Source organism: Mchenga conophoros, linkage group LG7 (genome assembly GCF_057382185.1).
Source record: "Mchenga conophoros isolate Kocher_MC1m ecotype Shallow Benthic linkage group LG7, M_conophoros_male_GT1.1, whole genome shotgun sequence".
NCBI lineage: Eukaryota > Metazoa > Chordata > Actinopteri > Cichliformes > Cichlidae > Mchenga > Mchenga conophoros.
The window spans coordinates 39,910,625-39,928,608 of record NC_140532.1 but is presented as its reverse complement, the minus strand read 5'-3'; the positions used below and the strand labels follow the sequence as shown (position 1 = coordinate 39,928,608).

At 40.8% G+C, this 17,984-nt stretch overlaps 1 protein-coding gene across 2 annotated transcripts in view; it reads left to right on the top strand.

Moving 5' to 3' along the window:
- tnksa (tankyrase, TRF1-interacting ankyrin-related ADP-ribose polymerase a) overlaps positions 1–17,984 on the top strand; it is a 104,784-nt gene that overhangs the window by 81,341 nt on the left and 5,459 nt on the right. For both annotated transcript variants that reach the window (XM_085279222.1, XM_085279221.1), the window contains 8 exons: positions 6,712–6,931; positions 7,908–8,017; positions 9,296–9,484; positions 10,343–10,423; positions 12,644–12,830; positions 12,912–12,991; positions 15,912–16,032; positions 16,744–16,841. In XM_085279222.1, coding sequence (XP_085135348.1) covers positions 6,712–6,931; positions 7,908–8,017; positions 9,296–9,484; positions 10,343–10,423; positions 12,644–12,830; positions 12,912–12,991; positions 15,912–16,032; positions 16,744–16,841 — 1,086 coding nt within the window. The remainder of the gene's footprint in view (positions 1–6,711; positions 6,932–7,907; positions 8,018–9,295; positions 9,485–10,342; positions 10,424–12,643; positions 12,831–12,911; positions 12,992–15,911; positions 16,033–16,743; positions 16,842–17,984) is intronic.

Below are 17,984 nucleotides of genomic sequence, written 5' to 3'. Positions count from 1 at the left end.
CACCGAGCATTAAATGTGAATACTAAGGGAAAAAAGTATGAGAAACGGCACTTTACTTTCCCAGGCTTTGGGGAGCCAACAATTTGATCCTTTCTCAGCTGCATAATCTGCAGATTTAAGCCTTGTATGAGAAGGAAAGAAGACCCAGAACGCTTCCCTGTGGTGCTCCTTTTGCTTGAAATTAGGGAAAGCAGAGGATTGAGTTCTTAGCCACTAGCTGGTCACTCTGTGGTCTGCTGATTAAGAGTCCAAACCAGTCTACACTCTTGTGTTTTTAGGGCCAAATTATAGAGGCTGCTTTGCTCATAAAACTGTGATAATGCTGAAGTATTCTTACACACTGATATTACGTCACAATAGTTCAGACCTTTAGCAGTTCACAGCTTCACTTGACTGAGGATGAGTTGCGAATTAAATGGAAAAACCTTGGGCCAGCAGGTCAGGGGGCAGAGGCATCAATAGAGAGTTTTTGATTATTTCCAGCCAGCCCAATGTTTACTGCACCTCATTCCTCTGCTCCCCACACTTCTCCTTACTAATGAGGGCAACATACCAAAAAAAAAAATAGCATGAAAGAAGAAATTGAAGGAAAAACTGCAGTAATTGAGCTGCAGGTTACAGAATACAGAAAGAAATTCTATATCACACACCAGTTGAACACTTTCAGTGCTCTTCAATGTCATTATTGGAATTGTGAGTTGAGATTTGAAGCCGTCCTGAGCTTAAAGCACAAAGAAACTTTATGCTGTTTTCACTCAATTTTCCATCTGCTGTGCAGCTCTAGCTCCAGGTAAAGATGTTTAAGACCAGTGCTGCTGCAGTTGATCAGCACATGTCCAGGAACACCATCTGCTTCAGCAGCTTTATTTGTGTTCAGCCACCATAAGGTTTTCTTTTGTCTTTGTGGGAGTTTATTAGAAGTGATTGTTCTTTTTTTTGTCTGGTGTAAATTCAGTGATGGAGGCTTTTTTCTTCTTCAGCAGAGATGTTTTGTTGGGGGTTTTTCTCGCTATATATATTAAAGTGAGGCTTTCTTTACGGCTTATTAAAGGCTGTTGTTTTTATCGTTAGACTCATTATTAGATATGCAGCACCAAATGAAATGCTTTTCTCACTTGTAAGTGTGAAGCCTCGCACAGACTCGTGTGTAGACAAATCCCAGTCAGCTCAAAAAGCAAATGGAGTTCAGAGATACAGCATCTCCCTCAGGCCACACTTCTTTCTTTTTTTCCCCCTGATCTCATGGTTGGTCTTTGGCTTTGGAGGCAGAGGTTAGAGACACACAAACGGATGATTGATTGTAGGAGGTTCGTATTGTTTTTCCCACTCTGGTTAGAAGCATTCTCATAGTGGCGAATTTCAGCATGTTGTTGCGTTTCTTGTTTACACACGTTAGTACTCTCGACTCTCCCTTTAACACACTTGTGCACAGAAGTAAGACAGTGTTCCCGCACTTTGGTGTTAATCTGCCGAGGCCTCGGGATGTGATTGTTCTCTGTTGTGGAGTTCAACACTAGATTTTTCCGTTGTCTTCTCTGTTTGTTGTTAACTTTCTATTATCCTGCTTTTGTGCAGGATTTTTGCTCAAATTAAAACTCCGCTGCATCCTCCCTGTACCCAGATAGTTTCTGAGGAATGGGTCTTGTAAGACATGCAAAATGCACATTAGCATCATCGTTGTTGGTGAAGACGTGTGAGAGGATAATGAATTTCAGCTCAATTTAAGTATAATCTACTTCATTAGCACTTGGCATGCAGTTTGTGAACTCGAGTGAGTTATGAAGGTCTGATGCTAATATGCAACATCATTTTGGAAAAGACCAACTGTCAGTCAGGCTGTGACATTTTTATGCTTGGAGTTTCCTTTGATGATATTTGAGTTCTTTAAGGATGTCCTCTTGTTCAGTCGTGATTGCTTTTGTAATAAACCAAGTATTTGTAGCCTCGGGTCACATGTCTGAAGCTGGAGAGCTGTTCCTCTGACCTTGGGTTGTTCAATGGATTTTAAGTCAGAATGTGAAAGCACCAAAAAATATCCCTCCACGCAATTAAATCACCAGCCTGAACTGTTGATATAAGAATGGATGGATTTCTGCTTTGATGTTGTATATGCCAAATTCTGTTCCTACAATCTGAATGTCACAGAAGAAATTGAGACTTATCTGATCAGGCAGTCTTGTTTTTTCCTCTATCATCCAATTTTGGTAAAACTGTGCCAACCATAGCCTCAGTTTTAGCCTCAACTGTCAGGAGACACTTGCATTGAAGGTTCAACGCTCCTCTGCATACTTTAGCTGTAATGAATGGTTATTTTAAGTAAGTGTTGCCTTTTATGCCAGCTCAAAGCAGTCTGGCCATTTCCCTCTGAACTCTGGTATCGACAAAGCATTTCCGTCCAGGTAATTGACTGGATATTTTCTATTTTTGGACCATTCACTGTAAACCATAGAGATGGTTGTTAAAGAGAAAAATCCCAGTGGGTCAGCAGTTTCTGAAATATTCAGACCAGTCTGTCTGGCACCAGCACCCATGTCACGCACAAAATCACCTTTCTTCCCCACTCTGATGCTGGTTTGAACCTCAGCAGGTCGTCGTAACCATGTGTACATGCCTAAATGTAGTGAGTAGCTGCCATGTGATTGGCTGATTAGCTATTTGGGGTACTGGGTAGTATAATAATTGGTTGGAAAGTTCAGTGACAATGATGTTAAATAACAAGGCAAAGAAACAGAGATAAGAATCACAGACAGTAGCTGCAGACAACAGTTTCTGTTGTTCTTTCAGAGTTAATTTAACTTCACTTAAAAGAAGCTCTTTGTCTTTTCTGACTTGTGTGATGTGCTTTAACATGGGTCTACAAAGACTACCAAGCAGATTCTTGCCAGGAGCTTTTGGTGGCTTAATTAAGCCAAGCCTTCACGAAAAAAAAACTACGAAAAAAATCTTCTAAATGTTCCTGTAGCTACACAATAAAGTTAATATTTCATACAAATCCAGACATATATTGGATGCTGTAATTCCAATTTTACCTTCAAGGACTTGTAATAATGTAGCCAGCAACATTTTACTTTAAATGCTCAGTTGATTTCATTCGATGTCCCAATCTGAGCCTGTTAGCAGACTACACCGTGGCGATCAACTTGTTAAAATCACACCTGCTAAAATGAGCTTGTTTTTGGACATTTTTGAGAACACTGGAGCTTCAATAAGCTGCTAGTATAGCGTTTCATTTGTAAGCAGATACGAAAAATTGTAAATTGCATTTCCTATGAGAAAGATAATGGTTCTTGAAAGGTCGACTATCTTTTTTCCCTTTTTGTATCTATGTAAATGTCCCCAATTATTTCTAGTCTAATTTTCATGAGAGTGTGAGTGAGTGACAGCAGTGAAGAGATAATGGAAATTGAGGAGCAGGAGAGAAAAAAACCTCATGAGAGGGAAAGGTTCAGACTACTTTGAATAGAGGGATAGAGAGCCATGAGAGAGATTTCTATAAAGGACCGTTTCAGACCAGCAGTGGATACCCAGGGGAGTGGTCCCACAACATCCAATTTTAATGAGCGGATTTCAAAACTTACAATGAAATGACAAGTTGAGCCACAACCTTGGAGACAGCTGAGCGATGAAAATGTCTGCTTTCCCCTCGTCCCCCGGGGTATGTGGTGTTTTCCACTTCACTGGGTGTCCTGTCCTCACCTCTCTCTACCTCCCTTTCGTTTCCACCTCCTCTCTTCTGCTCTCCGGTGAATTACCTTCATCCATCCTCTTCTCACTCGTCACTTGTCATCATTTCTTACTCGTCTAAGTGAAACGCTTCCAGCGGGTTCAGATTGTTCAGAGTGTGGAGGACTGTTTCTTCTTGTTTGTTTAATGTCCATGTAAAAGAAAAGTATCTAATCAGTATAGCAGTATTCAGTCTTTTAATTGTGGTGTTGTCATGAGACTTAAATCCTCTACATTTCTTATCTATTTTGCTGTCTTTGTTGTGAGCTTTAACAGCTTTTTATTGGAGATGGATCAGATTTTTCCATTTATTTGCCCATCAAACAAACAAGGTTTTTTCCAGTGTTTTCTTTAATAATCAGGGTAGGGCTGGGCGATATGGCCTAAAATCAATATCACGATAAATTGAGCAGTTAACCTCGATAACGATAAATGGACGATAACCACCCCAAGTGCCAAAAAAACAAACGCTTTTGTTTTGTTTTTCATTTGATGGGGCTGTGGCAGGCATCATAGTTCCTCCAGTTATTTTGATAATATTATTCCCCCTAGACCTATTCTTTGCAATTATATTATTACCACTTTAAAGGACTGTAAAATGTCACTGAAAATAAATGAAGACAATAGTAGTAAGTACTTTTAGTGGTTAAGATTTATTAACTGAACAAAATAAAAAGTGTAGGATACAATATGTAACCATGCTCTCTAAAAAATGTGCATCCCTTGTAAACAAAATAGTTTAATAATAAATATGTTTCACATTGGCTATTCACAAAGTAAACAATGATTGTGCAAATGTAATGCCATCATGGACAAAGGCCTATCTCTGCTAAGGCCTTGAGGTACTATAACTTGTAAACAAATAATGTCACAAACACAAATGTCAATTGAACACAGAAAAAACTATAATAAATACTAAGCACTGCCATGTGACTAGTGAAAACTATAAACTCTTAAACAAAAACATTAAATAGTGCTGTTTGCAAAAAACTTCAATAGAACACTGATAGTTAAAATTAGGCAGGGCTTGAACAGGGCACTTCAAAAAGGGGCAGCAGCAGACTTGGTATCCTGAGCGGTTCAATCAAACTACTGTTGTAGATGTTTACCTGAGTAGTGTTTACTCCAGGTTCTTGCTAAGAAACACAAGCATATTGACCATGTCAGGTTTCAGGCAGGATCTGAGGCATGTCACAATGTTTCCTCCAGAACTGAAAACCCGCTCGGATGGGGAGCTGGTGGCTGGGATGCAAAGATACTTTTTTGCAACGTTGCTTAGAGTGGGAAAGTTTACTTGATGCTTTCTCCACCAATCTAGTGGATTTTCCTCAAACATTATTCAAACATTAATACTTTCAATTTTGAATATGACGCACAGAATTAAAGTCACTTTAAAACACACCAGATGTCACCACCCAAATATATTAAGATGTACACACTTACCGATTGCCAGGTGCAGCCTGTGCCCAAAACATTGCACCCGTGTCCATTTATTGAGCTTGACAGCTTTCACAATATTTGGGCCGTTGTCAGTTGTTATAGCAACAAGGTCCTCTTCACTGATGTCCCATGCAGACAGCATCGCTCTCAACCCCTGTCCAACCATCTCCCCCGTGTGATCAGATGGAAAATAGGCCGTCTCGAGCACTCTGGTACGCAGCTCCCATTTGTTGTCGATGTAATGAACTGTGAGACTAATATACAGCTCCATTGTACGGCTGGACCAGAGATCGGATGTGGCTGCAACGTGCTTAACGTATCTCAATTCAGCAGCAATCTTTTCCCTCTCTGTGCTGTACATGCTGGGAATGATAGTTTTTGAAAAATATTTTCGTGATGGGAGTTCGTATCTCTTGTCAGTTATTTTCATGAAGTGTCTGAACCCGTTACGTTCCACTGTAGCAATAGGAGCCATGTCTTTTGCTATGTGGTAGCCTATAGCATTTGTGATTTCTTGCCATCTTTTTGAAGTTCGCTCATATAGTTGAGTACTAGCAAATGCTTCGGTCATTGACCGCTGCCTGGTGGAGGAAGACGTTTTTGCTGGTCCTCCTACTCTCTTCTCGCTTTGAGCTTTTTTTTATGTCTTCGAATTGAATCACATGGTTGTGCTGCAGGTGGCGGAAGAGGTTGGTTGTGTTACCTTGACTTGACGCAACAGTCTTTTTGCAGAGTTTACATTTAACAATATTTTGATCAATATCATCCTTGTTGAATCCAAAATGTTGCCAAACGATTGCTGATGCATTTTTTTTGTTAACAAGCGTCTCCTCTTCCTCCTCCACCAGCTCTACCTCCGTCGCTGCTGCTTCAACATTTAAATCGTCCTCCATTTGTTCACCCGTGTCTCGTCTTGTTACAGGTAGTAGAGTCATGTGACTCCACCCCGTCAAGTGTGTAACATAGCACAGCGTCTTAAAGGGACATGAACATCGCCAACCTGCACATGCCTTTTCTTTTTTTTTAAATACTGAATTTACCGACATGGGCAAAATGACGTCGATGAGAGTCATAAATTTCGGTAGCGATAAATTTTTGATATATCGCCCAGCCCTAAATCAGGGTATACTTAAAAAAATGACAATTGCCAATTGTCCTCTCATGATGATGGGGTGGGGGGTTGTCTGCACTCAGTGTCATGGCAACCAAGCGTACGTTATAAATATCTTCATCCTTAGCCGTGAGTTTGCCCAGATACAATGTGACAAATTAATATCTCCGTTCCAAACATGCTGCTCATTTCCTTAGAAATCACTTGCCAGAACGAATTAAAGGGCGAGCGTGCACTGTATTAAAATGACCTGTCATTGATTAACCACACAGCCTCCAACATTCATCCTGCCCCCGACTGCAGCCGCCGTCTTGTTTAATGATGTCGGCGTGCACTTCCACACATCTGATAAATATCTCTAGAACATATCTGCCCGTATTTTTCCCCATCTTTCTTTTCCTTGTGTAACTCCCCCTTTTATGGCCTCCTCTCTCCAGCACGGAGCAGACCCCACTAAGAAGAACAGGGACGGCAACACGCCTCTGGACCTGGTGAAGGACGGGGACACGGACATCCAGGACCTGCTCAGGGGAGACGCGGCGCTGCTGGACGCTGCTAAGAAAGGCTGCCTGGCTAGGGTTCAAAAGTTATGCAGCCCCGACAACATTAACTGTCGGGACACGCAGGGACGCAACTCGACTCCTCTGCACCTTGCAGGTAAAAAAGCCGCCCAGCCCACACACTTTTTTTTTTTAAACCTTTTTATCTATAATTACGTCTTAATTTTATCGGTAGAGCGAAACACCACATTTTGATAGCACAACTAGCTCGAGCAGTTGACCTACAATGACCTCGTATTACATTACTCGCATAATACGGTTTTTAAAGTCTTGATAGCACAGACAGCGTTTGTCCCCTTAAAGGCAGACAAACTATTATGTATATATTCAAGGTGTGCAATCATTGTGACATCAGTTTCAGAGATAACAGCTGATACACCATCCTGCTAAAGCCCCTCATGGGGATAAACACACACACACAAATGCCTAATGAGATTCACGCTGATCTAATCATCCATAAATTTACATTAAAATTTCATCTTTTAGTACAAACCATGTCCTGAATTATGAAAACACATTATAGATGCAAACTCAAGGCTGAAAATGAGCACTTAGTTTTGTTTAACTCTTTTACATTATGGGTCATACTTTAGAGGTTGCTTTTATCCTGCTTTTGTTCAATTTGGTGCCCTAAAATGTGCATAATTGTGTCAGGAAAGTTTAAAGACCAAAAACTGCTTCCTGTTTCTCCTTTCTATTATGGATTTTTTGTGTCTTAATATATATATAAACACACTTCTTGCTGCGTGATGATGCAGTATATTTAAATAGAGGAGGTTTTGCTGCATGACTGGTACTTCAGAAGTTAAGAAACTGCTGGAAAACACTTTAAAGGTCTGAATAAATCTGACCACTTAGACACACGCCCACGCACCCTCTGTGTTGATGTACTTTCTTGTAAAAGGAAAAGATGATTATATGTGCCGTCCCACTGCCGTGAACGTAGGCTGACATTCACTCTGTCTTTATCATTATTTTGTCTTCTCTCATTAGCTGACTGCGTTTTTATATCTTCCTCACTCATCTTTCTTTCTGTCCTGCTGCGTGGAATCGTCGCCTGTGGCGCTCTCTAGCCGGCTATAACAACTTGGAGGTAGCCGAGTATCTGCTGGAGCATGGAGCCGATGTGAATGCGCAGGACAAAGGAGGGCTGATACCGTTACACAATGCCGCTTCATATGGGGTAAGACACAAACATGACGCTTGCCTTTTTTGCTACCTGTTCATAGTTTCTTTAAAAAGTCTTTTATCTCCTTTAACATTCACTCACTTAAATACTTGAGGCCAGCTGTATATTTATAGTGCATTTGTTTATTTTTTTTATTTATTGTATTCGACTTTTAGAGTAGCAAGACTTACTTCATACTTGAAGCGCAAAACTGATGGAAATGAATCAAGTTAATTTTTGCATAAAAGTGATTGAAAATCTTTATCGTAAACCTTTTTTAGAATTCGTTCATGGATAAAGGTGTAAATGCATGATGAACATAGATTGATAGATAACCACACTTGGGTATTTTAATCAATAAAACAGCTCAGTTGCTTATAATCTTTCTATATGCTTCCCTTCACTATATTGTTTTACATACACTAAATTTAAAATACACTATTATTACAATACTTCACTTACTATATGATTTTATTGTGATTTTTAACATTTTGCAATATGCTCAGTATTGCATATATTGCAGTTTATCACCTTTTTTCAACTGCACATTAAGTCAAAATCATCTCAAGAGGTTGTTGTAAAGTTTGACAAGTATGCATATTTTGGATGTTTAGAAAATGTGTAGCACACAGTGTGTGATATTTAACTGTGACGCTGGATCGTACTTACCTAAACAGCAATAATAATGACTATCATCTTTAGCATGGGGGGGATATTCGACTGTTGAAGGTTTACATTTGTGCTTTTTCCCTTCATCTTTGGTGGCACAGCGCTCGTAGCTTGTCAGCAGTCTTCTGCTAAAAGAGTCATGAAACACGTGTTTGCATGAAAGCTTGATGAGCTGTGCATTTTGGAAACGCACACACAAACAGTTATACACACTCAAGCATCCCTGACTGTTACTGCAAAACAAGCTACATTCTGTCTGACACCAAGACACGAGCCGTAGACAGACGACGAGGGAATGAGGGAGACGAGCGGGAAAAGCAGGAGAGGAAGGACCGGAGGGAAAAGAAAAATCATGACAGATTTAATAATTCACACGTTTTCTGTTTCACACAATCCTGCAATCCGTTTTTACATGTTTTTTTCCCCTGATCTTAATTTTGTAGCACTCATTCAGCAACACTTCACACATTTGCTCTTGTTAAATGCTTTTATTCGTGCTGCCCTCGCCTCCCCCAGACACCTCCTCACTCATCTGCTCTCATTTTCTACCGTTTTAATTCCTCTCCTCCGCTTTCCTGTTTCTTCTTCTTTATGTCTCCCCGCTACTTCCTCTCCTCTGTCCAGCACGTGGACATAGCTGCTCTGCTGATCAAGTACAACACGTGTGTCAATGCAACCGACAAGTGGGCATTTACTCCCCTGCACGAAGCGGCCCAGAAAGGGAGGACTCAGCTCTGCGCGCTGTTGCTCGCCCATGGAGCCGATCCCACTATGAAGAACCAGGAGGGGCAGACGCCGCTGGACTTGGCCACGGTATGAAAGGATTTCTTGTGGGACTTTTTTTGGGATCTGTCCTAATTTCTTCCCATAACAGTCTTCATACTTATGAGTCAGCACATTGACTTAAATAGACGTTCAGATGGTTATGGTTAACTATTCAGAGAGTTGAGCGCCATAAGGAGAGTTTGCAGAAGTTTAGATGGTGGAACAGACAGCTTTCTAACTCCTCACACCCTAATGAGGTTTCCTAATGAGCTTCCTTACGCGTTTCCTTGTTTGACTGTAGGTACCAAAGTTTGAGAGCCTCCTTTGGAAAACAGCACATCACTGCTGCTGACATCTACAGGCTTGTAACTCTGCTAGAGATAAGAGGAAACGGAGGCATTTGCTGCTCTTCTCACACTATGCATTCAGTTTATTTATTGACCATTGGATGAAGTCATTAATGGATATAGCAGTCCCAGGAAAAGCCTGGAAAATTTGGCTTGCTCTCATGAAGCTTCGTGACAGTTTGATCCTGTAATGAAAACGTCACACGTGCCATTTTCTAGTTTAGTCCAGATTAGCTTTGGGATAACTTCACAAAGCGTGGCCTCTGACCATGATTGAGTTAAGCTTCTTAGTCATTTTCAAGGCATTACACAAAAAAATACAAACACAAGTGCCCTTACAACAAGAAAGTGCATATTTCAGTCAGAAGAAAAGAAAAGACAGTGTCTTATACTCAAAAATAAAGTGATAGATTTGCCAAAAAATCCAGAAAAAGTGTAGCACTACAGTGATTTGCTGCAAAAACACAACCTGGTGTGATCTGTAGATAGTGTGTTCAAAAATACAAACAAACATACAAAACTAATTCAGAGGTGTCTACATGTTGTGTCTTTGTTGCAGGCTGATGACATCAGAGCACTTTTGATTGATGCCATGCCGCCAGACGCCCTGCCAAGTTGTTTAAAACCACTGGCCACTGTGGTGAGTGTCTGCACACAGTATAGGCACAGATGCTGTCTCTGTGTTGAATCGGATGAAGTGTTAATAGCAGAATTCATATCAGTTTTTAATCTTAAGCTCAATGTAAAGAAAAACGTGCTTTGATTTAAACCTAAACGAAACACCGAACGGACCAGATGTGTGAACATTTTTACGTTTCCATATTTAAACAGACGTCTCACTGACAGAAGTCTTCATTCGAGAGCTGCGTATGAATTTATGTTGTCACATAATTACCAAAATGTGCAAAATCTAGGTTCTATTTGCAAATCAGTTAACCAAACATTAATTACCAAACCCAGACAAGGTCCGTGCACAGCGTTTAAATAGAAGCTGATTAACTAAAAAAGTGAGCAACGTGAAGGGCGATCAGAGAGGGCATCCTCTGCCAATTTCAGTTGCTCTGGATCTGCACCAAAATTTAATGAGTTCTTCTTGTGCCCATTGCTCCACCCCACGAACGAGTGTTATGACAGAAAAGCAAGTTTCACCTCAGCTGTCATGGCAGAGGAACAGGGAAGGGTATCGTCTCTGCCCAACCTGCTCTCTGAAACCCTTTTTCTTAAATCTGTTTTTTTAGTTTGTAGATGAGCCTTTTTTTCCTCTGCTAATTACGCCACTGCAAAACATGTTGCATATATAAATACTGATTTAAAAAAGATACAATTTTATTCTTTTATCCACTTTTTCATACTGTGCAGGAGCCCTAAAGAGATAAAAGTAACTGACATGTTACTCAAGGTGACCCAAAGTGCATTAGAGACAGGCACATTCACAATCCAGGTCTCCAAAAATCCGGTTTCATAACACATGAAAAACTGAAAAGTGTGTTTTGTTGCCTTGAGTAATTACAGTGGAAAGTAAAAAGCACAGTGATTAATTAAGTGTTCATTAAAATGTGGTCATTAAGAAGCTGTCTCGTATGTAAGCTGTCTTTATAGGTTAAAAGTATTGGTATCTGTATTGGAAAAAGCAATATATTTCCTTGGTATCAGATCAATACCAATATTTGTAGTGTCTCACAGAACTAAACTGAAGGCTTTCTTTATATTAGCTGGCTCAAGAAACCCTAAAGCCCCAGTCAGAGATGGCGGGTATCACAATGATGGTTATCGACTTTCTCTGTTAAGCCCACTTTTTGTTTCAGGCTCTGTACTCGCTCATGTAGAAAAGGGATGTTTCACACATTATGTGACAATCCTCGTGCATAAAATAATTCCTTTGAGTACTGCCTGCTCTGATCAGAGACGTTTTGAAATAATGATTAAATGGTGATTAAAAAACATAAAACTATAACAATAAATAAGAGAAGAGATCCATGGTGAAGAGTACTAAAATGTTAAACAAGCATTTTGGTTCCAGTTATTTATTTTTATATCAAAGTGTGTTCCCAGTGCAGCTTTTTCCCCCCTTTATAGCTGTTATATTTACAGGACAGTTAAAGCTGTCCGTACTGTCCCACAGCCAAACAAAGGAGATTTAAAAACCAGTTTATTTTTCGTCATCAAAGTGAAATTATTCTTACTGACTGAACAGGTGTTCCTGTGTGTGTGTGTGTGTGTGTGTGTGTGTGTGTGTGTAACTGCTATTCCAGAGGTAAAAGAGACTTAGCAGCTTGATTCTTTACTTAGGATCAATTATAAAAATATATGTGTTATGCATCACATGCACATTCCACTCACAATGCAACTAACAGTTTGCTCGGCTGTAACTTCATGATATAAATAAAAGAATTGGTGAAAATGAGGCACTTCGAGCTGAATTTAAAGTGACACATGCAACATAAGCTGCTCCCAGACAGATTGTGGGTCTAAGTTACCATGGTGATTTAGCCCGGTAAAAAAGAGCCACAAAAAAATTGACATGTCTCGCTAACGTTTCACACTACACCGCTCTGATGAATGAATGGTCCCACAGTTAGTTTGATTACGATACACCATAACTGCAAGCCCCTGTGAAATCCTACATCATAACCTTGCGTGCATCTCCCGTGAAATGTAACTACACATCAAGACAATCAACATCCATCGTCGCTTCAAGTGGCTGAATGTCACTGATTTTCTGTGGTGTCTGGTTGCCATGTCGCTAGCTTTTTCAATTCACCTCAAGAGCTGAAAGCTCAAACACTCAAAATTGGTGACTAAAGAAAATTTCTAGAAAGTCTTACTAAGTCAAAGCAAACCTTCTCCTTCTTACTTTTAGGTAAGTGCCAATGTGGTGAGCACAGGAGCGACAGGGGGTGTGGTCATCTCTCCGTCTCCTTCCCCTTCGTGCCTGTCGGCGGCCAGCAGCATAGACAACCTGGCCGCTCCTCTGAGTGACATCACGGTGGCCGGGGCCACCGGTCCCGCAGATGGAGCGACTGGCTCCGACAGGAAAGAAGGAGAAGGTGGGTGAACGCACAAGAGCGCCCGTTGTACCACGAGTCAAAACTTGTGAAAACCCTGCTGACATCACTTTTTCTCTGCAGCTCTACTTGACATGACCATCAACCAGTTCTTAAAGAGCCTGGGGCTGGAACACCTCCGAGACATCTTTCAGCGGGAACAGGTACACAAACAGCATTTCTGATGTGTCAGACTTTTAAAGCGTGAAATAGGAGGAAAAAGGAGGAAGAGAGGCTGTCGTGAATCCAATCCTGTTTCTAAGCAAAACAACTTCATTGGTCTCCCTCTTTTTGTTGTTGTTACTTGTTGTGTGTGGATCTAAGGATGGCAGGATCTGTCTGCATCCTGTGGTCCACCACTGTTATCCTGACTGTAGTATCACAATTGACATAAAACTTGATGCACACATTTTATGTAGCTGTGGACCAAGGGTGGCCACATGCAGCACCACTTTGATCTTATGTGAGCCGAACAAGTGAAACTCCCCTTTCTGTCAGTCTTGATATAAGAAAAAGAAGCCAAATTTCAACAGTATGTCTCACTTTTATCATGACAAAGAAAGCCCCTGTAGTAAATGAAAGAAATCTCTCAGGATTTCTTTTTGGGCTTATGCTGTAAGAACTAAATGTGTAAAATAATCTATCATTTAATTACTTTAGTGGAGTATGAATGGTCACAGTTGAGGTCTTTATCAGTAGGAAAAGCTGTAAAAAGTTAAAAGTCCAAAATGTCCTCCTTCACATTTTCCAAAGCTATCCAAGGGGCCAGATTGGAGTCTTTGGCTACGTCCACACTAGCCCGGATGAATTTGAAAACGGCGTTTTCGTCTGAAAACGCTGTGCGTCCACACTGTCGTTTTCAGTCGTTTTCACAGAGTTGTGCGTTCACATTGAAACGGCCGAAAACGCTTACGTTCCAGTGCTGCGCACGCGTGAAACGCAAGACGATGCGGCCTGCCTCATTTCTGTCTGCCGTTTATTTACTTTCCGGCTCTTTGAAACGTCGCAGAAAAATGTTGAGGAAAAGCATCGAGTTAACAATGAGGTGGAGTTGTTGCTGCGAGTAACACAAAAGTACAAAGTTGCAAAAGCGAGTGAGAATTAAAGAAATTGAAGAAAAGCTATCTGGAGCATGTACAAACTGATATTAATCTTTGATAGGGCTGTCAAAATTAAGCGCAAACAAAACAACTGCTGTGTAATGCCCTCCACTATCTTAGTTTAATTGGTCACATGACTGCGTCACATGACTAAAATGTGTCATCGTTTTCGAAAAGGCTCCGGGTTCACTGTCCACACTGCAATGCGAAAACAGCGTTTTCAAATGTATCCACTTTGGAGAGCGTTTTCAAAACGTCAGTGTGGACGGAGGCCAAAACGGAGAGACAAAGATGCGTTTCCAAACGAAAGCGTGTTAGTGTGGACATGGCCTTTGCCAGGCCGATCTTGGCTCCCGAGCCTTATGTTTGACACCGCTGCTGTAGATGTAATGAGCTGTGATTTTCTTTTCTTTTCTTTTAAGTAGCTCATTCAGAATTTTAATTTGTCTGGTAATTTTGTCGTCTGTAATTGTTTGATTTATGGTTGCGTATCTTGCAGACCTTCCCATCAGCATTGCGTTTTATTAGCAAGTCAATTAGCAAACACCACAAACATCTGCTTAGCACGCCGGCTTTAGCATTCAGCTCAGAGCATTACCAAATTTGCACATCTTCGTGCTGAAAACTGTGGAAAACGGGCAGATGTATAGAGAGTAAAGAACACAAAGGGAGGCGGAGATCTCCACAGAAGACAGAGAAGAAGGTAAATCAAGACAAAGGGGAGGAAAGAGAGAAAGGTGCTTGAATGGATGAAGATAAAAGAAAAGAGAAGCAGAGACAGAACAGTGAAGGAGATGAAAGAGGTCACAGAACGAGGAGAAAACAGACAGTGAAATAAAGTAACACTGAAAGGTGACAGCTGGTAAAAGGCAGGGTGGAAGCATTGTGGGAGATTCTGTGTGCAGTTAAATTTATTCTTGCCCCCCTCCCCTCCTAAAGGGAAACAAGCCTTCATTAATATTCAAACTGAGAGTGATGCAGAGTGATGGGGTAAGAGTCAGCTGTGTCTACGTTTCTACTTCAGAATGACATGAACAAGAACTCAGAGGTGTGACAAAGAAACAAACATTGCTTCAGCTGACCTGTCACTCGTTATAGACGCCTTTAATTTAGCTGCAGACTTTGCACTTTGCTGCCGTTCAGTGTTTTTGATGAATCGCAGAATAATGGTTTGAACTTTGCACTCTTTGAAGCTTCTTCCTTGTCAAGCCTCACTGTTAACTAGCTTGATGTAAAGGAAGACGTTCAGAGGAGGTTTGCCCAGGGCCTTAATAATGTCTGAGGTCAGCGCCTTAAAGAATAAAAACAGATGTGAAGTTCTCATGCGAAAAGCAGTTTGAATTCTAGTGTTTTTCAAACAGTTTTGTTTAATTTAACCAGTTTTTGGTCCTTTCTTCAAATTGTTTTATTCTGTTAGGGAGATCCGCAAAAGTCAAACGCTATAGTTTACCCCTCCGCGGTGTGACAGGTTTCTGCTTAGCTTATTTCTCCGCGGAGCACGTCGCAGTAAACTCCCAGCAGACTACTCAAGCTGTGATGATTTACACCTGTATCAGTGATCAAGGCAGCGCGGAGGGAAAGTTATCTCTGCCTCAAGGATGAATCTCATTTCTACTCACCCTGAACAAATTCAGGAGAGCGGCGATGACTTCGCCGTCGTCAATTTGCATATCAACTGGCTTGATTACTGCCATCCATTCATTGACCTTTTCTTTGTGCGGCTGCTGTTTTTCATGAATATTTGTCAGACCTATTTTCTCCGCGGTACATCTTAGATCACTGAACTCATCACTCTTTACAGCGGACAGTTCAGATTATCAGCTTGTAGCATGACCTGCTGCCACTATCGGCACATGACTTACTGTTAAATACATTAAGGCATTGTTAAATCAATTTTTTATGACTGTATAACTAGAGGCAATGGGAAAAATAACAAGTGCACTCTTTTTTTCTTCTGTTTTTTTTTTTTGCCATCTCTGGGCAGATTTCACTGGATGTGCTGGCAGACATGGGTCACGAAGAGCTGAAGGAGATCGGCATCAACGCCTACGGTCACAGACACAAACTCATCAAGGGCATCGAGAGACTGCTGGGAGGCCAGCAAGGTCAGTATACTAGAAGAGAACAGCGCACTGAGTGTAACTGAGTGGAAAAGCATTCAAAGGAAGGGGGGGGGTGTTAATAAAACTTGCCAATAAATATTTAAAACAATCAGTTAGACGTATTTCACAATCAATAACATTATATTCTACTAATGTTCAGATATGTTATCCAGGAAATGTGACTCATTTTATATCTACATGTCAAACACTTGGATTAGATACAAGTAGTTTGTGCCTTGCTGTCTTACACTAATGAAGGCTTCTCCTATCACAGAGGTTGGCAGTGATTCGTGATACCTGCTCAAGAGTGTTTTTGACTTGACAAGATGTTGTGAAGTAGTTTTTCCTAACCATGAAAGTAACTCTGATCATCCACTTTAGTTATCATTTCCTAAACTCTTTGCTATCTCAACTGATAGGTTGAAAAAACAAATGTAAACCTAATGATGGGCTCTTCACTTGCATCAGCACCTCTTTGGACTTCATCAATTTCCTGGAATCAACACTTGGAATCAACTCAGGATTTTTTATTTGATTAATATGTCATTAACTAACATGAAGCCATGAAACTGATTGTCAGTCAAGTCGAGTCTCTGTGTGTAAAATTGACTGTCGTTCCTGAACAATATAATTTGTATAATTTTCCTTTACCTTTTTAATTAAAATTTAGTTGAATTAAACATCTTGATCTCTCTTGCAAATATTTGCTCATAGGTGCAAACCCATACCTGACGTTCCACTGCTCCAGCCAGGGCACCATGTTGATCGACCTGCAACCGGATGACAAGGAATTCCAGTCTGTGGAGGAGGAGGTACGCAAACGCCCCTTTAAGCACATGTAACCTACACACGACACTGACCACATTTAAATTCATAGCACCTTTTTTTTTTATCTTACCACCTGCATGAATTTCTTTCAGTGTGAAACAACATTTATTCATTTGCTTGAACAGTAATTTCAACCATGTGCCTAAAGACACATCACGCGGTGTCACAGCAGCCAGCTGAACGAGAGGTTTCATATCTGTGGAGCTGCTCCACTGCCTGCATTGCTCTCGTAATTGAGAAGCCGCGATTGAACGAGACAGCCGATATCAGTGTGAATGAGCTGAAATTAATGAGAACAGTCACATGTTAAAAGAAATTTAACAGGTAATTTCATCTGTAATTCTTCCTCGACAACTTGACAAATGACAGTCATGGAGTCTGGACTGATTTGTTTTTTTAAATACCAGAAGGAAAGCAGATGAAATATTTTTACCTACAATTATTTTGCACACATTATTTTTGCTGTATTATGCCACATTTCCCCACAGGCACTGTGAAGGCATCTACTCTTGATTGAATGAGCTGCTGCTTTCCTCTCACACTTTATAGTTATTTTAACTTTTCACATCGAGTTAACAATGAGGTGGTGTTGTTGCTGCGAGTAACACAAAAGTACAAAGTTGCAAAAGCGAGTGAGAATTAAAGAATTGAATTGAAGAAAAGCGATCTGGAGCATGTACAAACTGATATTAATCTTTAATAGGGCTGTCAAAATTGAGAGCAAACAAAACAACTCCGCTACCTTAGGTTAATTGGTCACATGACTGCATCACATGACTAAAATGTGTCATCGTTTTCGAAAAGGCTCCGGGTTCACTGTCCACACTGCAATGCGAAAACAGCGTTTTCAAATGTATCCATGTGAAAAGTGTCACTCCCATCTGATGTGGACACCGGATCAGCTGGAGGCGCAATCAAAGATTGCAGCGGTCCCAGATCAGCTGTACACACTGGAATACTCTCCCATGTTGCTTGTCTGTGTTTATTGTGCTATGGTGTGTTGATATCTGTGCATTCCTGTATTATCCTTTTGTGTTACACATTTCGATGTTTTTTTTTCCTTGCTACCTGGCCTGACCTGTCTCCCCAATGTGATGTTTGTGTATTGTATGTACGGTCGGCAAGGT